The 17,500-nt window shown below is 35.4% G+C and overlaps 1 protein-coding gene across 3 annotated transcripts in view; it reads right to left on the bottom strand.

Annotated features, from left to right (window-relative positions):
* LOC135225661 (neural-cadherin-like) overlaps nucleotides 1-17,500 on the bottom strand; it is a 272,106-nt gene that overhangs the window by 9,856 nt on the left and 244,750 nt on the right. For 2 of the 3 annotated variants that reach the window (XM_064264999.1, XM_064264998.1), the window contains exons 3-12: nucleotides 14,498-14,641; nucleotides 12,667-12,782; nucleotides 11,104-11,268; nucleotides 9,326-9,463; nucleotides 6,524-6,670; nucleotides 5,897-6,170; nucleotides 2,250-4,522; nucleotides 677-1,592; nucleotides 303-492; nucleotides 1-28 (exon numbers count right to left, since the gene is read on the bottom strand). The exon at nucleotides 1-28 is cut by the window's left edge and continues 208 nt beyond it. In XM_064264999.1, coding sequence (XP_064121069.1) covers nucleotides 1-28; nucleotides 303-492; nucleotides 677-1,592; nucleotides 2,250-4,522; nucleotides 5,897-6,170; nucleotides 6,524-6,670; nucleotides 9,326-9,463; nucleotides 11,104-11,268; nucleotides 12,667-12,782; nucleotides 14,498-14,641 — 4,391 coding nt within the window. Of the gene's footprint in view, nucleotides 29-302; nucleotides 493-676; nucleotides 1,593-2,249; nucleotides 4,523-5,896; nucleotides 6,171-6,523; nucleotides 6,671-9,325; nucleotides 9,464-11,103; nucleotides 11,269-12,666; nucleotides 12,783-14,497; nucleotides 14,642-17,500 lie in introns of those variants that run through there. The other variant, XM_064265000.1, reaches the window with a different exon arrangement.

Below are 17,500 nucleotides of genomic sequence, written 5' to 3'. Positions count from 1 at the left end.
TTTAGAGAGCAATGTGCCTTCTGGACAGCTGTAAAATAAAATGAAGGACCAATATTAGTTTTCTCATAGGAATATCAATAGCTTAAGGGCAAGGATGATTTTCGATTAAAGAATTACTTATTACTTAAAACTTAAATGGTATATATTTGGAATTATTTATATATATATAGTTCTTATATCGTTTTTTGATAAATGAACAGTCTGGTCTTTTAAAGCAGTCCAAATTTCGCGAATTTCTTAAACCTTAAAAAACGTCAAATCGTTTTTAACATAAATGAGGTTAAATACATTAGGAAACTTACCCACATTCATGTTTCATCCAGAGGTCTTTGCAAATCAGGGGTGCAATACAAGTTATGTTAAGGCACTGACTAGGGGAAGTACATTCTGAACTGATGTTATGAATCACAGTTGCCTGAGCCCACTGGGTACCACTTAGGCTTGGAGGTAAGGGTAGTGTTTTCCCTTCTAGTCGAAGATCGTCAATGCAGCCTGGACATTGGTAAACAATCTCATTAGTCTCTCATTTGAAACAGTATAAAGAAATTTTTAAATTACAAGATATCCATTCAAATTCTTGTAATGTGTAAATTTTGCAATTTTGTTCATTCAAATTACACTTTATATAAGATGGAGGCAAGGGTTGATTATAGAAAATAAATCTAGCATGAGTTACCAAATTTATAATCGTTATGCACCGTAAAGATGTTGACATTTGAGTACTCGGCTTGGCCACCAGCAAACACTCCCTCTTGTTTATCAATATCCATGAACATGTGGCCAAAGAATTTGGAAGTTTCGTTGTATTTTCGTCCCTCTCCACCATCTAGAGCGAGAATAACGACTGACCCATATCGCACAATTTTCACATCATGCCACGCTCCATTGTTCACCAATATTGAGGAAAGGCACAAGACTTCTTCTTTCAGGTTAACACTATTCACATTATAACGAAACTGTAAATGACTGTCCTGGATCTCGAGAATCCCATACTCTTGTTCCAGGAGGTCTGATATCCGAAAAAGTTCACCATTCTCCTCCCATGTTCGAAATCTTAACTGGAAACTTGTATGAAACGGATTTGGCTTAAACGATAAAGAATATTTGATATATGAGTTTTCCTCAAAATACGTGGGAACGGTCGATTCATCACAATAAAGTCCCGTCCAGCCAGGATGACACACGCACACAGGTTCCTGAATGGAACCGTCACAAATTCCATTTGTTCCACAGCCTACAACTGTAGCATTATTATTGCACAATTTTGTAAATTGAGAGCACCCAGCTTCACTGTTTCTCTGAAGACCTGGATGAGCAAAATCATAAAACTGACTATTCATTATAAGGTTTTTAATGCAGCCTTGGAAAGGTTTCCCGGCAGGGACGTTGTTGTTATTTCTGAACATTGTTTTAAAAAATGTTGTGTGAGCTAAGCCACCTACTTGTAACGGGGTATTGATATTGAGGTACTCATTAAATGGAGGAAGTCTGCCACGAGACTGGCACACAGAAAAGTCAGCAGCCTCTTCCATATTGCTCTCAGTTTCTGAAAGCTTTACATCCATGCAGTAGTCAAGGTCTAATCTCGCTTCCTGAAAATTGGTCATCTAATAAATTATTTCCTTAACTATGAGTTGCGTTTATCATGTCTCAGAATAAATTACATGATGAAAAAAAAAATCATAATCAGCTATATGAAATTGTTTAAATTACAAAAATATGTTTCATGAATAGAGACAAAATGTTCCATTGTTTTAATCTTACATTTATGTCTAGTAACTAATCTTCTGGATTTCCTTATAACCAACATATTTATATTTGGTTTTCATGAAATATTTACACAAGAAAAACCACCGACATACATTGAAATAAACCTGTCTGTATAATTTGCATTAATACGTATATTCGTTATACTATGCTAAGCTGTGGCCAGATAATAGTGTTGTCCAAAATTTCCCCTTAGCAAGATACTGAAAGAAAATAAATGTGTCCAAGATAAAAGATAAAATGATTTTGGGAAAGTTGAAATGGGTTTAGGTATCATGTTAAGTGATTCATTGGGAGTAAAGAATAGTAGAAAGAATAGTAGAAATAATAGGCGTTAAAAATGAAGACGTAAGTTTTAAAGAAAAGTTAATTGTTGAAATGTAGCAGCAAATGAGCAATGATTTTTATAAAAGTAAAATTGCCAACTATTATAATTAAAACCATGTTATCTGTTAGCAACCTTCAAATTATCCTCATTTTACCTCTTTATCCCAGAAGATGTCTGCTCTGTGCCACCTTCCATCATTTAGAGGGTCAGAGTTATTAACTCCAAGGAGCAAAGTTCCAGATCCAAAGTTGATCAGAAGCCTAAGTTTTCCATTCACTATTTCCAATGCTATAAAATCTGTAACAAAATTTTTGTTCTTTTCTGGTGATAACAGTGGGCCATTGTAAAATATTAGGCCTTCAAGATCCGTCGTCATAAACTCAACACTCAAATGAGAACTTTCACACGTTTGTAGTGGAGGCAGCCAAGCAAAACCATTTCCACTGAATGTTCTGCTTAATATTTGGCACCTTGGTCCATCATACCCTTCAGGGCAAAGACAGTATATACTAGCTTCTTCCTCGATACATTGACCGTTATTATAACAAGGATTTGGACGGCACGATTCTTCGGTAGAAAAGTCTCTAGCACCACAGACACACTCAGGGATGACCTTCGTTTGCAAACCGACAAAGGAAGTACTGTTAGCATCTATCAAATGGTGAGGTTTAAGCACTTCAAGTTTACTGGTGCACGACCCATCACAATGGAGATTTTCATAAAAACACTCATTAATGCCCACCATAATGATGTTCAAACTCAGTCTTCTCTCTATTTCTTTTTTATGCATCAGGAGAAGTCCATTTATTTCAACTGAGCTGAGGTACTCTGCGTCAAATACCGAGAAATATATGTCTGTCACAGGTGGTTTGCTTTGTTTTAACTGAATACTAAATAGATGGACATCATTTATACTAACTCCTAGTATTTCAGCCAAATTTTCCTTAAAATTATCTGCAACACTTTTCATGTATTCTCTCTTTCTATAGTTCCATTTACCAATAAATTCTGTTTCACCAATACCTTGAATGCGAATAGATCCAGCATTTTGGATAGCTGCATCATCAATATGCTTCACGTTCACTGTCACTTTAGCTTCTATATTAGACTGAAGATGCCTGTTATCGTGCACATTAAATTTAAGATGGTACGAAGTTTCACTAGCTGCATATTTCAATGTTAGCATTCCAGTTTCTTCATCAAGACGAAAATTAGGGTGAGGATGCCTGACCCATGTAAACTTCTTATCTTCAACATCCCAGTCGTCAGGATCCCAGACATAAACATTTCCTATCTGAGTATCGTGTGCTCTGCCCTTGTAACTGTAAAAAAGAACGTCTTTTGTCCCACCTTTCATTATGTTATCATTGTCATCACCAATAATAACAGTTATTGTTGAGGTGCCAATCATTGGTGGTTCACCGGAGTCTGCAACAACAATAGGAACATAGTATTCTTTTTGAATTTCGCGATCAAATTCTCGGAGGGAAGAGATAACGGCCATACCTTGTCCATCTGCTCCATCAGGAACACTTTCCACTTTAAAGGAAGACTTTATTTCATTTGAGGCCTCAGAACTAAGGCTAAAATGAAAAGGAGGACCATTGTTTTTCAATGGGTCATCTGCATCCGTTGCTAGAATCTCTGCAAATTTCAGTGGAGGAGTATTCTCTGGTAAAACTGGCTGGTAACTACTAGAAACCTGTGGAGCATTGTCGTTCACGTCCAACACAGAGACTGTCAGCGTAGCCGTGGATGTCCTTGCAGGGGAGCCATCATCAACAGCTAAGACCTTGACCACATGCTTAGGATTGGCTTCCCTGTCTAAAGCCCTCTGTACAGTAACCAGTCCAGACTCATCGATATGGAAATGTCTGTGTTTATCAGAGAAGCGTTCTATTAAATAAGAAATCTTACTTTTACCGCCCTTGTCAAAGTCTCTTGCTTTGATTTGTACTATATTCTTACCAACCTGAACGTTTTCTAAAACCTGGACTTCAGAAGTGTGTCTGATAAAGTGTGGATTGTTGTCATTGATGTCTTTTAGTCTCACCTTCACCCAAGATTTTGCAGTGTGGTAGCTCTCAGGAAAATCGTCATCTCCTGTATCACTGACCTGAATCTGAAACCTAAAGCCATGAGCTTGGCGGGGGTCCTCAAAGTCTAATGGCTTCACAACAACAAGTGACCCCGTACCATCATCATTTGTCAGTATTTGAAATTTATCTGCACCATACCCCGAAGAATCGACCACTTTGTAGGCAAATGTATTATTTTCATCCTCGTCGTAGACAGTTACAGTAAGAATTGGTTCTGTAGGTAGGTTGAGGCTATCGGTCTCATCAGTTTCTACAACCCACTCGTCTTTTGTAAACCTTGGCGGCCTGTCATTGATGTCTTGTACCTGGATACTCACTGTTCCAGTGCCTGTGAAGATTGTACAGGAAAACAGTAGCGAGGACAATAACTGATCATTCAAGTTAAACTCAGTCAGTCATTAAAAGCAGTTTAACTAAAAGAACAAACTAGGTAAAGTGAATAACCATTTATCATTGTTGTTAGTTATAGATGATATTTCAAGTGGGGGCTTCTCTCTCTCTCTCTCTCTCTATATATATATATATATATATATATATATATATATATATATATATATATATATATATATATATATATATATATATATATATATATATATAATATATATATATATATATTATATATATATATATATATATATATATATATATATATATATATATATATATATATGCATATATGTGTGTGTGTGCGCGTGCATAACCATCCCAACTGTAAAACTATCTATATTCAAAGATATTGTATATTAATTGACGTTCCAGAACTTAAGGCCATTCTGCAATATAGGGTACACTGTAGAATTACATTTGCGTACATGGGGGCATATTTTAATGCAATCTTTTTTTTTTTTAGATGGGAGCTAATATTTATTCTTAAAGATAACTTCCTACGATGTTGAAAAAACACAGCCTTGTAGATTACTGTTTCCTTGTAGTTACAAGAGTGTAATTTCTGAAAAACAATGATATTTCTATTAGGATTACGAATAATCTTTAATTTAAATGATAAGACAATACTATCATAAATTTTATTAGGATTTAATTGAAAAAAGATGGAAAGAATGGTTAAGCTAAAGTATAGAATAATTTTTCCCAGTTGTTGACCAAATGAAGACTACTCTCCATTAAGAATGGCATAATTAATTTATGTCATCAGTGCAAGTCTATATCATATATACTGAAAAATCAAAGAGAAGAGTGCTGGCGGCTGTTCAAAAGTATATTATATATATATATATATATATATATATATATATATATATATATATATATATATATATATATAATTGATATATATATATAAAGGTAATGCTAGGGAGAAAAATGATAAAGGAGAACTGCCTGAGATCTTTCGGTCTTGACCCTTTACTATAAAGGCCTTGTCTTTAGTAAAGGGTCGTTAAGACCGGAAGATCTCAGGCAGTTCTCGTTTTTCATTTTCCTCCGTGACATTACCTTTATTCATACATAGCATTCCGTCGTATATATTTCGTGATCAAGTCATTCATTTATATATATATATATATATATATATATATATATATATATATATATATATATATATATATATATATATATATATATATATTTATATATGTGTGTGTGTGTGTGTGTGTATGTGTGTGTGTGCATGTATATATGTATGTATGCATGCATTCATGCGTGTGTATATACGTTGTGGGCAATAATAATACTGTATTACCTTTCAAACCCCCTCCATCCATAGCCACGACCTGAACGGAGTAACTAGAAGTCTTCTCTCGGTCTAGGCAACACACAGCAGTCCTGACAACCCCAGTCTCCGGCTCTATCATGAAGATGGGCTTTGCCGTGACTTCATGAATGACGTTCTTCTCTATGGAATAAGTCAGCTGGGCATTCGTACCCTCGTTGGGGTCATCGTAGTCGTCGGCGGTCATTGCGATGACCTCCTGGCCGTAACTACCGTTTTCGGTGATGTTGCCATAATATAGCTCCTGTAAAACGTAAAGGGAGTTTACGTCATCGTTCTCTGACAAGTCGAGTGGCAGTATAATCAAACTGTCATGTAGAAATGTTGTGCAGCAATTGGCATTTTGATTAGGGTAACAATAGTTCTATTTATTTTCATTGCTATAAAATTACTCCATATTATGTTTTTCAAAAGGCGATATTAATCCTTTGGATCAAAACTAAGACCATACACAAACTACCGTGGCGGTAATATACCTGTTTATTATTTCAGAAAAGAGGGAAAAGAGGATAAATAACAAAGAAGCAAGGAATAGCAATAATTGGAAAAGATACTGAAAATACCTATCTATAAAAGTGAATTATGGCCTTCGTTTACCTCTGAAAAAACCGGTGGGTTATCGTTAATATCCTTCAGGTTGACAACTATTTCGCTATATCCCACTAGACCCGTACCTCCTTCGTCTTGGGCAAAGACAGTAAGACCCCAGCTGGGTCTTCCTCCAGGGTAGTCTCGATCCAGAGGCTGAAACAACGATTCCTAATAAAAAATGACAGACCTTTTTCATATCGACGATAAATCATTGCAATTTTCAGTAGCTTAGGTTACTCACCTCTGATACAGAAATTATGTTGTAGCATGCATGTATCGGAGCGTAAATACACTGACACTTAGCAAGATTATTATCTCCATACATCTTCATACATAATTTCTAGTTTTACATTATCAATACCATGAAAAAACATCACACACGCACCCATATTATATACATATTTATATACTATATATATATATATATTATATATATATAGATATATATATATATATAATATATATCATATATATATTATATATATATATGATATATATATATATATATATTATATATATATATATATATATATATATATATATATATATATATATATGTATATATATATATACTATATATATATATATATATATATAATATTATAGATATATATATATATATATATATATATATATATATATATATATATATATATATATATATATTATAGATATATATATATATATATATATATATATATATATATATATATTATATAGTATATACTATATTATACTATATATATATATATATATATATATATATATATATATATATATATATATATATATATATATATATATTATATATATATATATATATATATATATATATATATATATATATGACTGGTAAAAATGTTCTGTAACAACAGAATTCCATCTAATAAAAGGAGCCCATAAAAACACCAAAATATAGAGAAAAAAAGTACTATATTTCAGAGACTGCTGTCTCCCTCTTCAGGTAGATGAATGAGAAAAGTTTACAGAAAAGGTGGTATTTATACCAAGAGGTCCATCCACAAACAAGGCAATTTAGGTCACCCCCGCTGATAATCTTCCTTTAATCTTCTTAAGTGTTGGTTGAATGAAAACGTTGTCTATCGTATCTGAAATCCATGCTCCTTTTGAGATGTTCATTACCTGCCTCTCTTTTATTAAGGCTGATTCCATCATTTGACTCTTGTACCGGCAGTTGCTCCTATAAATTACACGTGACAAATTCCAGTTTATTCTATGGTTATGTTCATTTATATGGTTGAAAATAGCCGAGTTCTATTGTCCATACCTAACTGACCGTTTGTGTTGTATTAATCTCTGGGGAAGTGATTTACCTGTAAATCCGATGTAAGATTGGTCACAGTCCTGGCATGGGATTTCGTATACCCCAGAGTCCTTGGGAGATGTCTTTTGTTGGACGTTAATCAGGGATTTGGCTAAGGTGTTTGGGTAAGTAAATACAAAAGGGTTCGATTTTCCGAGGGGGTGGGTTACTCTCTTAATCGTGTCCAGGTGGGGAATTATTATCTTATTGTTGGGTGTATCTCTGGTATTGTCTGTAGGGGGTCGGTAGAAAATTATATTTGCTTTGTGAATTGCTTTCTCAATTATATGGTCAGGATACGAAAGTTGCTTGCGAATTAGTTCAAATTCTTTTTCCAGGAATTCTGGGGAACAAATTCGTAAGGCTCTTAAGAACAGGTTGCTAGCTACACCTATCTTGATAGTAATGTAGTGATAGCTAAAGTAGTGAATGTATGAAAGTGAGAACGTTGGTTTTCTGTATATGGTAAATTTGTATTCTGTCGTATCTCTGATTATTAAAACATCAAGAAAAGGAATTTTGTTGTCTGTTTCCCATTCAACTTTAAATTTGATGCTGGGCACTAATGCGTTTAATTTCGAGAGGAATTCATTAAAATTGCCCCACCTATTATCCCAAAATGTTAGGATATCATCCACATATCTCATCCACAGCATGTTTTTGGGTTTTATTGCATTTATTACTGTAGTTTCAAAGTATTCCATGTACAGATTGGCTAGAACAGGACTTAAAGGACTACCCATACTACACCCGAATTTTTGCTTGTAGAATGATTCCCCGAATGAAAATACGTTATTAGATGCACATAATTCAACTAGCTTTATTATTTTGTCAAGCGTCAATGGGAAATTATCTGAATAGGGGGATAATTTTACCCTTAAAAACTGAAGAACGTCCTGTACTGGTACTTTAGTGAACAGGAAATCTACATCAAGGCTTAAAAGTTTTATGTTGTGAAGTGGTATATGTGCTTCTCTGAATTTGTGACAAAAATCTTCCGAATGTTTAATGTGACTGGGAGAAAAAGTGCCTAAAAAAGGGGAAAGGAGGCCAGGTAATGAACATCTCAAAAGGAGCATGGATTTCAGATACGATCGACAACGTTTTCATTCAACCAACACTTAAGAAGATTAAAGGAAGATTATCAGCGGGGGTGACCTAAATTGGCTTGTTTGTGGATGGACCTCTTGGTATAAATACCACCTTTTCTGTAGACTTTTCTCATTCATCTACCTGAAGAGGGAGACAGCAGTCTCTGAAATATAGTACTTTTTTTCTCTATATTTTGGTGTTTTTATGGGCTCCTTTTATTAGATATATTATATATATATATATATATATATATATATATATATATATATATATATATATATATTATAATAATTATATATATATATATATGTGTGTGTGTGTGTTTGTGTGTGTGTGTGTGTGTGTATGTGTGTGTGTACGTACGTGTGTAAACGTAACGATACCCAACAAACCTTCCTGGCGAAGACTTCTCCGGTGGAAGGGACGATGTGGAAATGAGAATTTTCTGGATTTTCCACGTCAATACCCTGACCGGAGAGGGAGAAAACAACGTTCTGTGGCCGATCATAATCACCGTCCGTAACTGTCACCTGCGAGATTAATTAGCATAAGAAAAAAAGTTGAAGAGAATATAATGAGAAAAAATCAAATAGCACATAAGGAAAGAAAGAGAAAAAATTGTTGAGAAAAAATGAAAGAATAAAAAAAATGAAGCTTATTTTCCTTGTGAGATGTTCCGATTATCTGGCCATATTTTGAAAATAATATTATGTTTACAGCAATTGCTATAAGTACTATGGGACGCTTTAAATGCCTCAAGCTGAAGATATTAAAGACTTGCAAACAGAGAGAGAGAGAGAGAGAGAGAGAGAGAGAGAGAGAGAGAGAGAGAAGAATCAAAGCATGCTCGAAATCACAATGGTCGGTAATTGGAATAATCAGTTTTTATATTATTTACGTCTAAGCTATTTTTCCTGTCTGATTAATGGTTGAAAATTTTTAAATTATATAAAAAGATTAATCATGCTTCAAGTCTGGACAAAAATTGTTTCAACCTCAGCTCATATTAATTAATCATTGTTAAGGACTATCTGGTCTTTGTTTGCATCATGGATGTATATTTGACGGAATGAGACCATAATAAATAAATTTTATTTTGGGTAGTTATATTGAAGTTATATATTGTTTGGTTTTGTGCAGTGATGCCACATCAATAATTTTCTGGATTTTTATAGTGAAGGGACATATCGCCTGGTTCTATGCAACGATGACAGATCAGTTGTTCTCTAGATATTTTGGATGTAACGAAGTATAGTTGTAATTACTAGGCTTGAATTTTGTAAGATAAGTCTTTATTTTACGAAATCGTCTTTTCGTACTTAAAATCAACAAATCGGAAAGGAAGAAACATAACTTTAACTTAATCTACCGTTACTTAGAAGGGTGCCTCTGAATCAAGTCACTGATTAACCAGAGAAAAGGAAGAGGGACTGTGACTCACGTTATTGACTAGCCAGAGAGAGATAGAAGCAGAGAGAGAAAGAGGTCCCTGCCTCAGATCATTGACTAGCAGAGAAAAAGAAGAAAGCCTCTGAATTAAAACATTAACAAACTAGAGAAATAGAAGTGGGCCTCTGACTCATTGACTAGCCAGAGGAAAGAGGAGGGCATCTGACTCAAATAACTGATAGCAAGAGAAAAAGAAAGGCTTTTGACTCAAATCATTAAGTGGCCAGCGAAAAAGAAGATGGCCTCTGACTCAATGCATTAACTAGCCAGATAAAAAGAAGAGTGCCGTTGACTCAAATCATTGATTAGCCAGCGAAAAAGAAGAGGGCCGCTGACTCAAATTATTGATTAGCCAGAGAAAAAGTAGAGGCCTGTGACTCAAACCACTGACTAGCCAGAGAAAAAGAAGAGTGCCTCTCTGGCTCAAATCATTGACTAGGCAGAGAAAATGAACGGGGCCTTTGACTCAAATCATTGAGTTCCAGAGAAAAAGAAGAGTGCCTCTGACCCAAATCATTGATGACCAGAGGGAAAGAAGAGGGCCTCTGCCTAAACTTATTGAGCACTCAGGGAAAAGAAGAGGGCCTCTCGACTCAAACCATTGACTAGCCAGAGAAAATGAAGAGGGCATGTGACTCAAATCATTGACTAGTCAAAGAAAAACTCAAACCTTACTTCTTTTAAGTCATCAGTACCAAAATTGAATCAAGTTTGTTCTTACCGTCAGAATGTGTTTGGGCAAACCTTTGTCGTCTTCTTCCGTGATACGCGTCTCGTACAGATGTCGGTCGAAGAGCGGAGGGTTGTCGTTCACGTCCAGAACGTGAATGATTAAGCGGGTGTCACTTTCATGTCTCCCGTCCGACACGAGGAGGCCAAGGTCGTACTGTCCCAAAGAAAGTTTCAAAATATAATGGAAAGCTTATGCATGCACGTATGAGTGAAATTACTATCAATGCGCGCTGTTGTACGGTAGTGAAATATCATTCCTTGTTTTATTGAAGAGTAAACATGAACCTGTTTTCCGTATCTTCTGATACACAAATCATTTAATGTATCACTAATAAATTCAAGTATTTGTAATGAATCGTCATGTATATTCCATAAAATGAAGGTGTTAGTAAATATTTTCATTAATATAAAGAAAATCCCAGTGGCAAATTATTCAGTAACCATTTGCGTGTCAGACGAAAATTTTGAAAGTTTTTTGCTTTTCTTCACATTTGGTTTCTGAACAGATTGCAATAATAAGACCTAAGTATAGTTTTCACAGACACAAATGTTCCCCTTGCCTGTAAATCAAGTGAAATATTCACGTAGATTTACCCTGCCTTCGTTTTGTTGTGAAGAACCAAGTAACAAATTTGTGAGTAAACATTCTCTTGTACCACAAGAATGTCGAAATACGCACCCCTTGTACTTATCATATCCTACATATGAAGGAGTAAGTATAGCTCCTGAAACGAAAGAATGGTTGTCAGTAATAAAATTTCCGTCCAAATATTTAGATAAAGAGAAAAGAAGGGTTTTATCGCATTGGCAGGCAACGTAAGACTTTTTGATTCGGGGTCACATGGGGTCAGAGTCGTCCATGCTCTTATATAAATGACCAACAAACATAGTGAAATGCGATGATTCCTACTGTTGGGTATGAGTAATGATGAGAATATTGATGCTGATGATAAGAAAAAAAGGATGATTATTGATAATAGGAGTTCCAGCTTTGAGGTTGTATATAATGTTATTCCTGACGTCCCTAACTCCCCGACATGTATCATAAACTTCACGGAACGTCTGCATTTGGGAGATTCCACAGATATGAATTCTGGAGTCCTGTCACGCAAGGCTGTTTTCATTTCTGGATTATTGATTGCTCGAAGTGTCTCTCAAAAAAAAAAAGGCCGGCTTAGATGGAATTCCTTTCACGTCAGAATGGAGTGTATTTATGCTTTGCATCCTAGAATTGAGTCTTTCCCTGATACTGTTGGAAATTATAGGGAATAATTGTTTCCTTTAAAATAAAGCAGTCGTGGCTTGCTTCGGAGATTTATATTAAGATGATTGTGAGTTACCTCGGTATACGATAAATTATTTATAAGTTAATAGCAACTAAATGTCGTACCTATATAATGAAATGATAAATCTTCACGTTACTCCTCAAAGTAAATATTTTATATATATATATATATACATATATATATATATATATATATATATAATATATATATATATATATATATAGTTGTTAATGTAAAATTATTTTTTTGCGTAACATAATACTTACTTTTCTTCTCGTTTCGTAGTCGAGGGGCTGCGTCAAGTATAACTCTCCAGATAATATTCCGATGGCGAACGTTTTATCATCGTTTCCTTCTATAATTTCATAATGCATTCGCGATACTGGAATGGAAATAGATAACAAATATCATTAAAGGCTACAGTGCCAATATAGATAAGCTCATCGATTGAAATAAATGTTTATTGCATGGCATAAATATCAATGTGCTGAATGTATAATTAAAATATGCATAAATGGAGTTTTAGTTATATGAAATGACTGCGCTGTATATGCAATTACGCATACCATAAGAAAAAAGAAATGAAAAATTACTGGTAGAAATATTCAGTATTTACCCCGCAGGGTGGTATTCGCGAGTCTAAAAGCGGTAATATTATTGTCTCTTACAGGCCCTCACTCGAACAAATTTCTGGCATTTTTAGCACCTAACTGCTCAGCACTGCGCCAATTATCCAATATTGTCACGAAATACAATTTGGCCGTGTTCATTGTGTCACACGGCCACGAACAAGAGCGACCACAGTTTTGTCACCACTTCTGTTTTCCTGATGTAAATTCGTGTGAGGCTGCTAAAAAGGAGGCAGAAAACATCCTCGTGTAAGATTGTGACAAACGCGTCTCCTAAACTGCACATGAGTAGTTAGCCCGAAGCCATGATCAAGGCTTAAGTTTCATGAAACGAGGAGCTAATATTGTGGAGCCTTTTCACAAGTTTAACGATGTACTCCCTTCTCCATATAAAGAATTGCATAGATATCAGGGAAAACACAAGATGAAAGAGAATCACAAAAGTCGATGGTTAAGGGAAAGAGCCACCAGACCAATCTATAAGTGTAAGAATTGACGTTATTCAAATACAGTTTGCCGTTCAGTACCCTAACCAAAATGTTACTATATAATTATGAGGACCTGAATTACCTAGAAGCGTTATGCGGTAATGAAATTTACTTTAGTTTTCCGCGTTAAGGTACATGGGCGAAGTTACACTCATATAAATGCGAATTATTTTGTTCCAAGCAAGCAAAAATATAGCAAGAGAGAAAACACGCATGAATGGTAAATGTTAAATTTGGAAAGACTGCTGCTGTTGGTTAAATAATACTATATTAATCTGGGATTTGGAGTTTGTGTTAGTCAGAGAAAATAGAAAACAAATGTCAGTGTTAGTGCAGTAAACGCAAATGAATTTAAATTTTATCAACTTTTGAAACTGTTCTCATTTTTCTGCGATTTATATTAATATATGTCACAAACAAAATGTTTTGCTGCATTTTAGGAGAAATGAGTAAACTGAAATCAGCCACTTTAATTTCTCGGGCGGAGACAGCTTCCTCTCACGAGTAGAATTTAAAATTTGAATGCATTTTAATCTCTATGAATGCGCTTGGATGCATTGCTAATGAGTGCAAACAGCAAACATAACTCCATTTACATGTACACAAAAGAAAAATCTTCAAAGAGTGTTTCACAATGACGACTGAATGTGGCAGATAAGGTGCAGCAGATGTAACTAAAAATAATCAGAAATGCTGAGAAGCCCCACCTCTACTCTACCTCCTCGGAGCCATTTTGAGGTACCCCCTGTCTGTCAATCCCCTTCCCTACTAACACACACACACACACACACACACACACACATATATATATATATATATATATATATATATATATATATATATTATATATATATATATATATATATATATATATATATATATATATATATATATGAAGGAAATAAAACCATACGGTCGTCCAAGAAGCCATACAGTACCAGTGCTTCAGTATCAAAGGTACCTGGCTGTTACCTTCTTACCTTCATCGAGGTCGTTGGCTGTTAGGGTGAGTAGAGTCTGGTTCACGGCCTGGTCCTCCAAGAGTTCGACCTCGTAGAGCGACTGCTCGAAGAACGGAGGGTGGTCGTTCTTGTCTGCCAAGCCGATGCGCAGGAACTTTGTCACTGTGAAGAATATGAGAGAAAATTGACGCGGATACCAAGACCAGAGATTAAACTTGCCCATCAAAATATTTTCTCCTAAGATTTAAAAAAAACAGATTGAAGGATCTCAGTATTCATTCACAAAGAGAGAGAGAGAGAGAGAGAGAGAGAGATAGAGAGAGAGAGATGGTGATGATTCATTCAGATCCTCAAACATATACTTCACTGTAGGTTCGTTATTGTAGTGGAACCACTCTAAATGGCCATAAAAAATGAGGATGCAGATTATCGCCAGTAACCCTTGTGAGAAAGGAAGAGGGTTGTTTCAAAGTTTAATTAAATCATCAGTATAATCTCACCAATAAAGACTTTTCGGAGGCGAGGTTACCACATGTCTCAAGAATTAAGAAGTAAGATTTATAGTATCAATAAAACTTTTTTTTCTAGGTATGGGTGAGAAACCCCATGCATGAAGAGAGAGAAGACTGCCATTACTTTCATTTCCTGAAGTAAAAAGAGTGGTTGTTGTTGGCCTCTGGAGAAAGGCTCGTCGTCATCCGTTATTTAGTGGACATTTTGTCCCACTAAGAATTTCAAAATATTTCATATTCGCTCTTTTGTTCTTGGTGCACATTATATTCATATCCCAAGCCCCCTGTGCTTCTTGGAGTTCCTGTACTATGTTGTACTGCTTACTACTACAGCAGGAGCAATTATTAAAGGGGTTGACCTGACGTATGTTGTCGCTGTTAACCTCAAAAGAGCACCAAGAGGTTCATATCCATCCACTAGGCAGTCTTTTGCACTGGAATAGATTGCATAAGCATCTTTTGCCACTTTCACTTTTTTATTGGGGAGCAGTGTCCAGGATCTGACACAAAACACACACACACACACACACACACACACACACACACACACACATATATATATATATATATATATATATATATATATATATATATTATATATATATATATATAATATACACGATGGATGGGAATGAACTCATGAGAACGTGTTTCACAGAGATAAATTTCTGACTCACATCGGGAGCGAACCCTGGTCTTTTAAGGGCGTTATCGATTGCTGTATGGAGGAATTGCCAATCCCCTGGGCTCTCACTTGAAAGACTTGAGTTCGGCCTCGATGTGAATCAGAAGTGTGTGTGTGTGTGACCAGTAATTAAAGGAAATTGAGAAATAAAATGCGCAAGAGATAATACTTTACAGGCATGATAAGTCATACGCTCACCTGTGACCTTTGGTGCACGTAAGTTCGCCATGTAACAAAAAAAGAGAGAGAAAATCAGTCGCAAAATAGAGAGAACCAAAGCTTAAAATATTTTCCATTTTCGTGCTTGCTCTCATAAAAGAGCAAAAACTACCTTTTTTCAGTGAATAATCACTGAAGCCTGGGAGCTTGGAAGAATTCCTGAATTCCTGAGGGCCGAAGGTAAAACCCAGGTAGGAGTGGTTAAAAACAAATGACTGTCGCTTTCACTCATTGGCCACAATAGAATACGACGTCTTATTACCGGCAGAACGAGGCGTCTTATTACCAATAGAAAACGACGTCTTATTAACAACAGAAAACGACTGCTAATAAGGATGCCACACGTAGCTTGCGTGTAGTTGAGGGGAGGAGTGATTGGCACGCGAGAGGGAACGCTTTAAATATGATTGATTGAAATGAGAGTGAGGTTGCTTAATTTGTGGTTTCCCGTGCTTACACCCATTCTGGAAAGAGACCTTAGAGTTTGCATTGTAATTCAGAGGTTTTCCAACATAAATTTAATGCATTATGTCAAAATCCTTGAAATTACGATTAATATTTGATGTTCATTACAACGCAGCATCAACTTAATGATAAAATGAACGGGGAAACAGTCGTAGTATGAACTATTAAAAAGAAATAAACAAGACAATAAACAATAATGAAAATAACTAGCTGTAAATGTATTTATTTTTAGAATCAACCAATTAGCATTGTACGTTAAATTGATAATACCTGTCTTACTTTAATTATACAGTTATAGCAAGCGTAAATCTACCGGGATTCGGTTTTCATAATGCGTATGAAATTAATTAAAAATGGTAACAAAGAAATCCTTTCGGGGAAACTCGTTAGATACGTAGGTTATGACACCAGAAGTTGTGAAAATGTTAAGAAATTAAACGACAGACATATGTATGCTTTCATCTCTCTCTCTCTCTCTCTCTCTCTCTCTCTCTCTCTCTCTACACACACATGCATCTATAGTCTCTCATTCTTTTTACTGTAAATTGCTTTACATGCCTCTATGTTTTCTGAATTATTACCATTTGTTTTGTGGTGGGAATGTCACTCGTTCAGCTAGTGATCCTCTGAGAACTTGGATCAGAATCATTGAACCTCCTCCTACTGCGTTAATCATGCAAGGGATCGCCACAAGATTAGAACTTGTTCGAAAATGTTATGGAAACTAAGATGCCACCCATAGTACACATCTACCCTGAATAGCTTCTTTCTTTGTTTATTCTCTTCATTTCAGGTCGCGCATATGCGCAATCATTTTATAGTCTGTTCTAAAGCAGCACAGTGTACACAAGCACCATACGAAGTCGGAGAAGAAATTTTGTGAGAGGAAAATAAAAGAAAGGTTCATTTTAATCAGGAACAGGAAATACGTGGTCAATGATCTTCATATTGATGGCCCCATGGCGTGCTTAGTCCTCATTTTTCCTCGAAAGAGGGAATTCCACAGCTTTTTTTGCTTCCGGGAAAAAAAGTTGACTGAATATCATATACCCGTCCATTGTTCAACAGTTTAACGACCCCAATCATTTCAGCATTTCATGCCTCAGCAATTTAATATCCGCATCATAGGTTGCATTATTG

The sequence above is a fragment of the Macrobrachium nipponense genome, chromosome 13, assembly GCF_015104395.2.
Source record: "Macrobrachium nipponense isolate FS-2020 chromosome 13, ASM1510439v2, whole genome shotgun sequence".
In the NCBI taxonomy this organism is placed as follows: domain Eukaryota; kingdom Metazoa; phylum Arthropoda; class Malacostraca; order Decapoda; family Palaemonidae; genus Macrobrachium; species Macrobrachium nipponense.
Note: the sequence above shows the minus strand (reverse complement) of the source record. Positions and strands in the feature narration are given on the sequence as shown.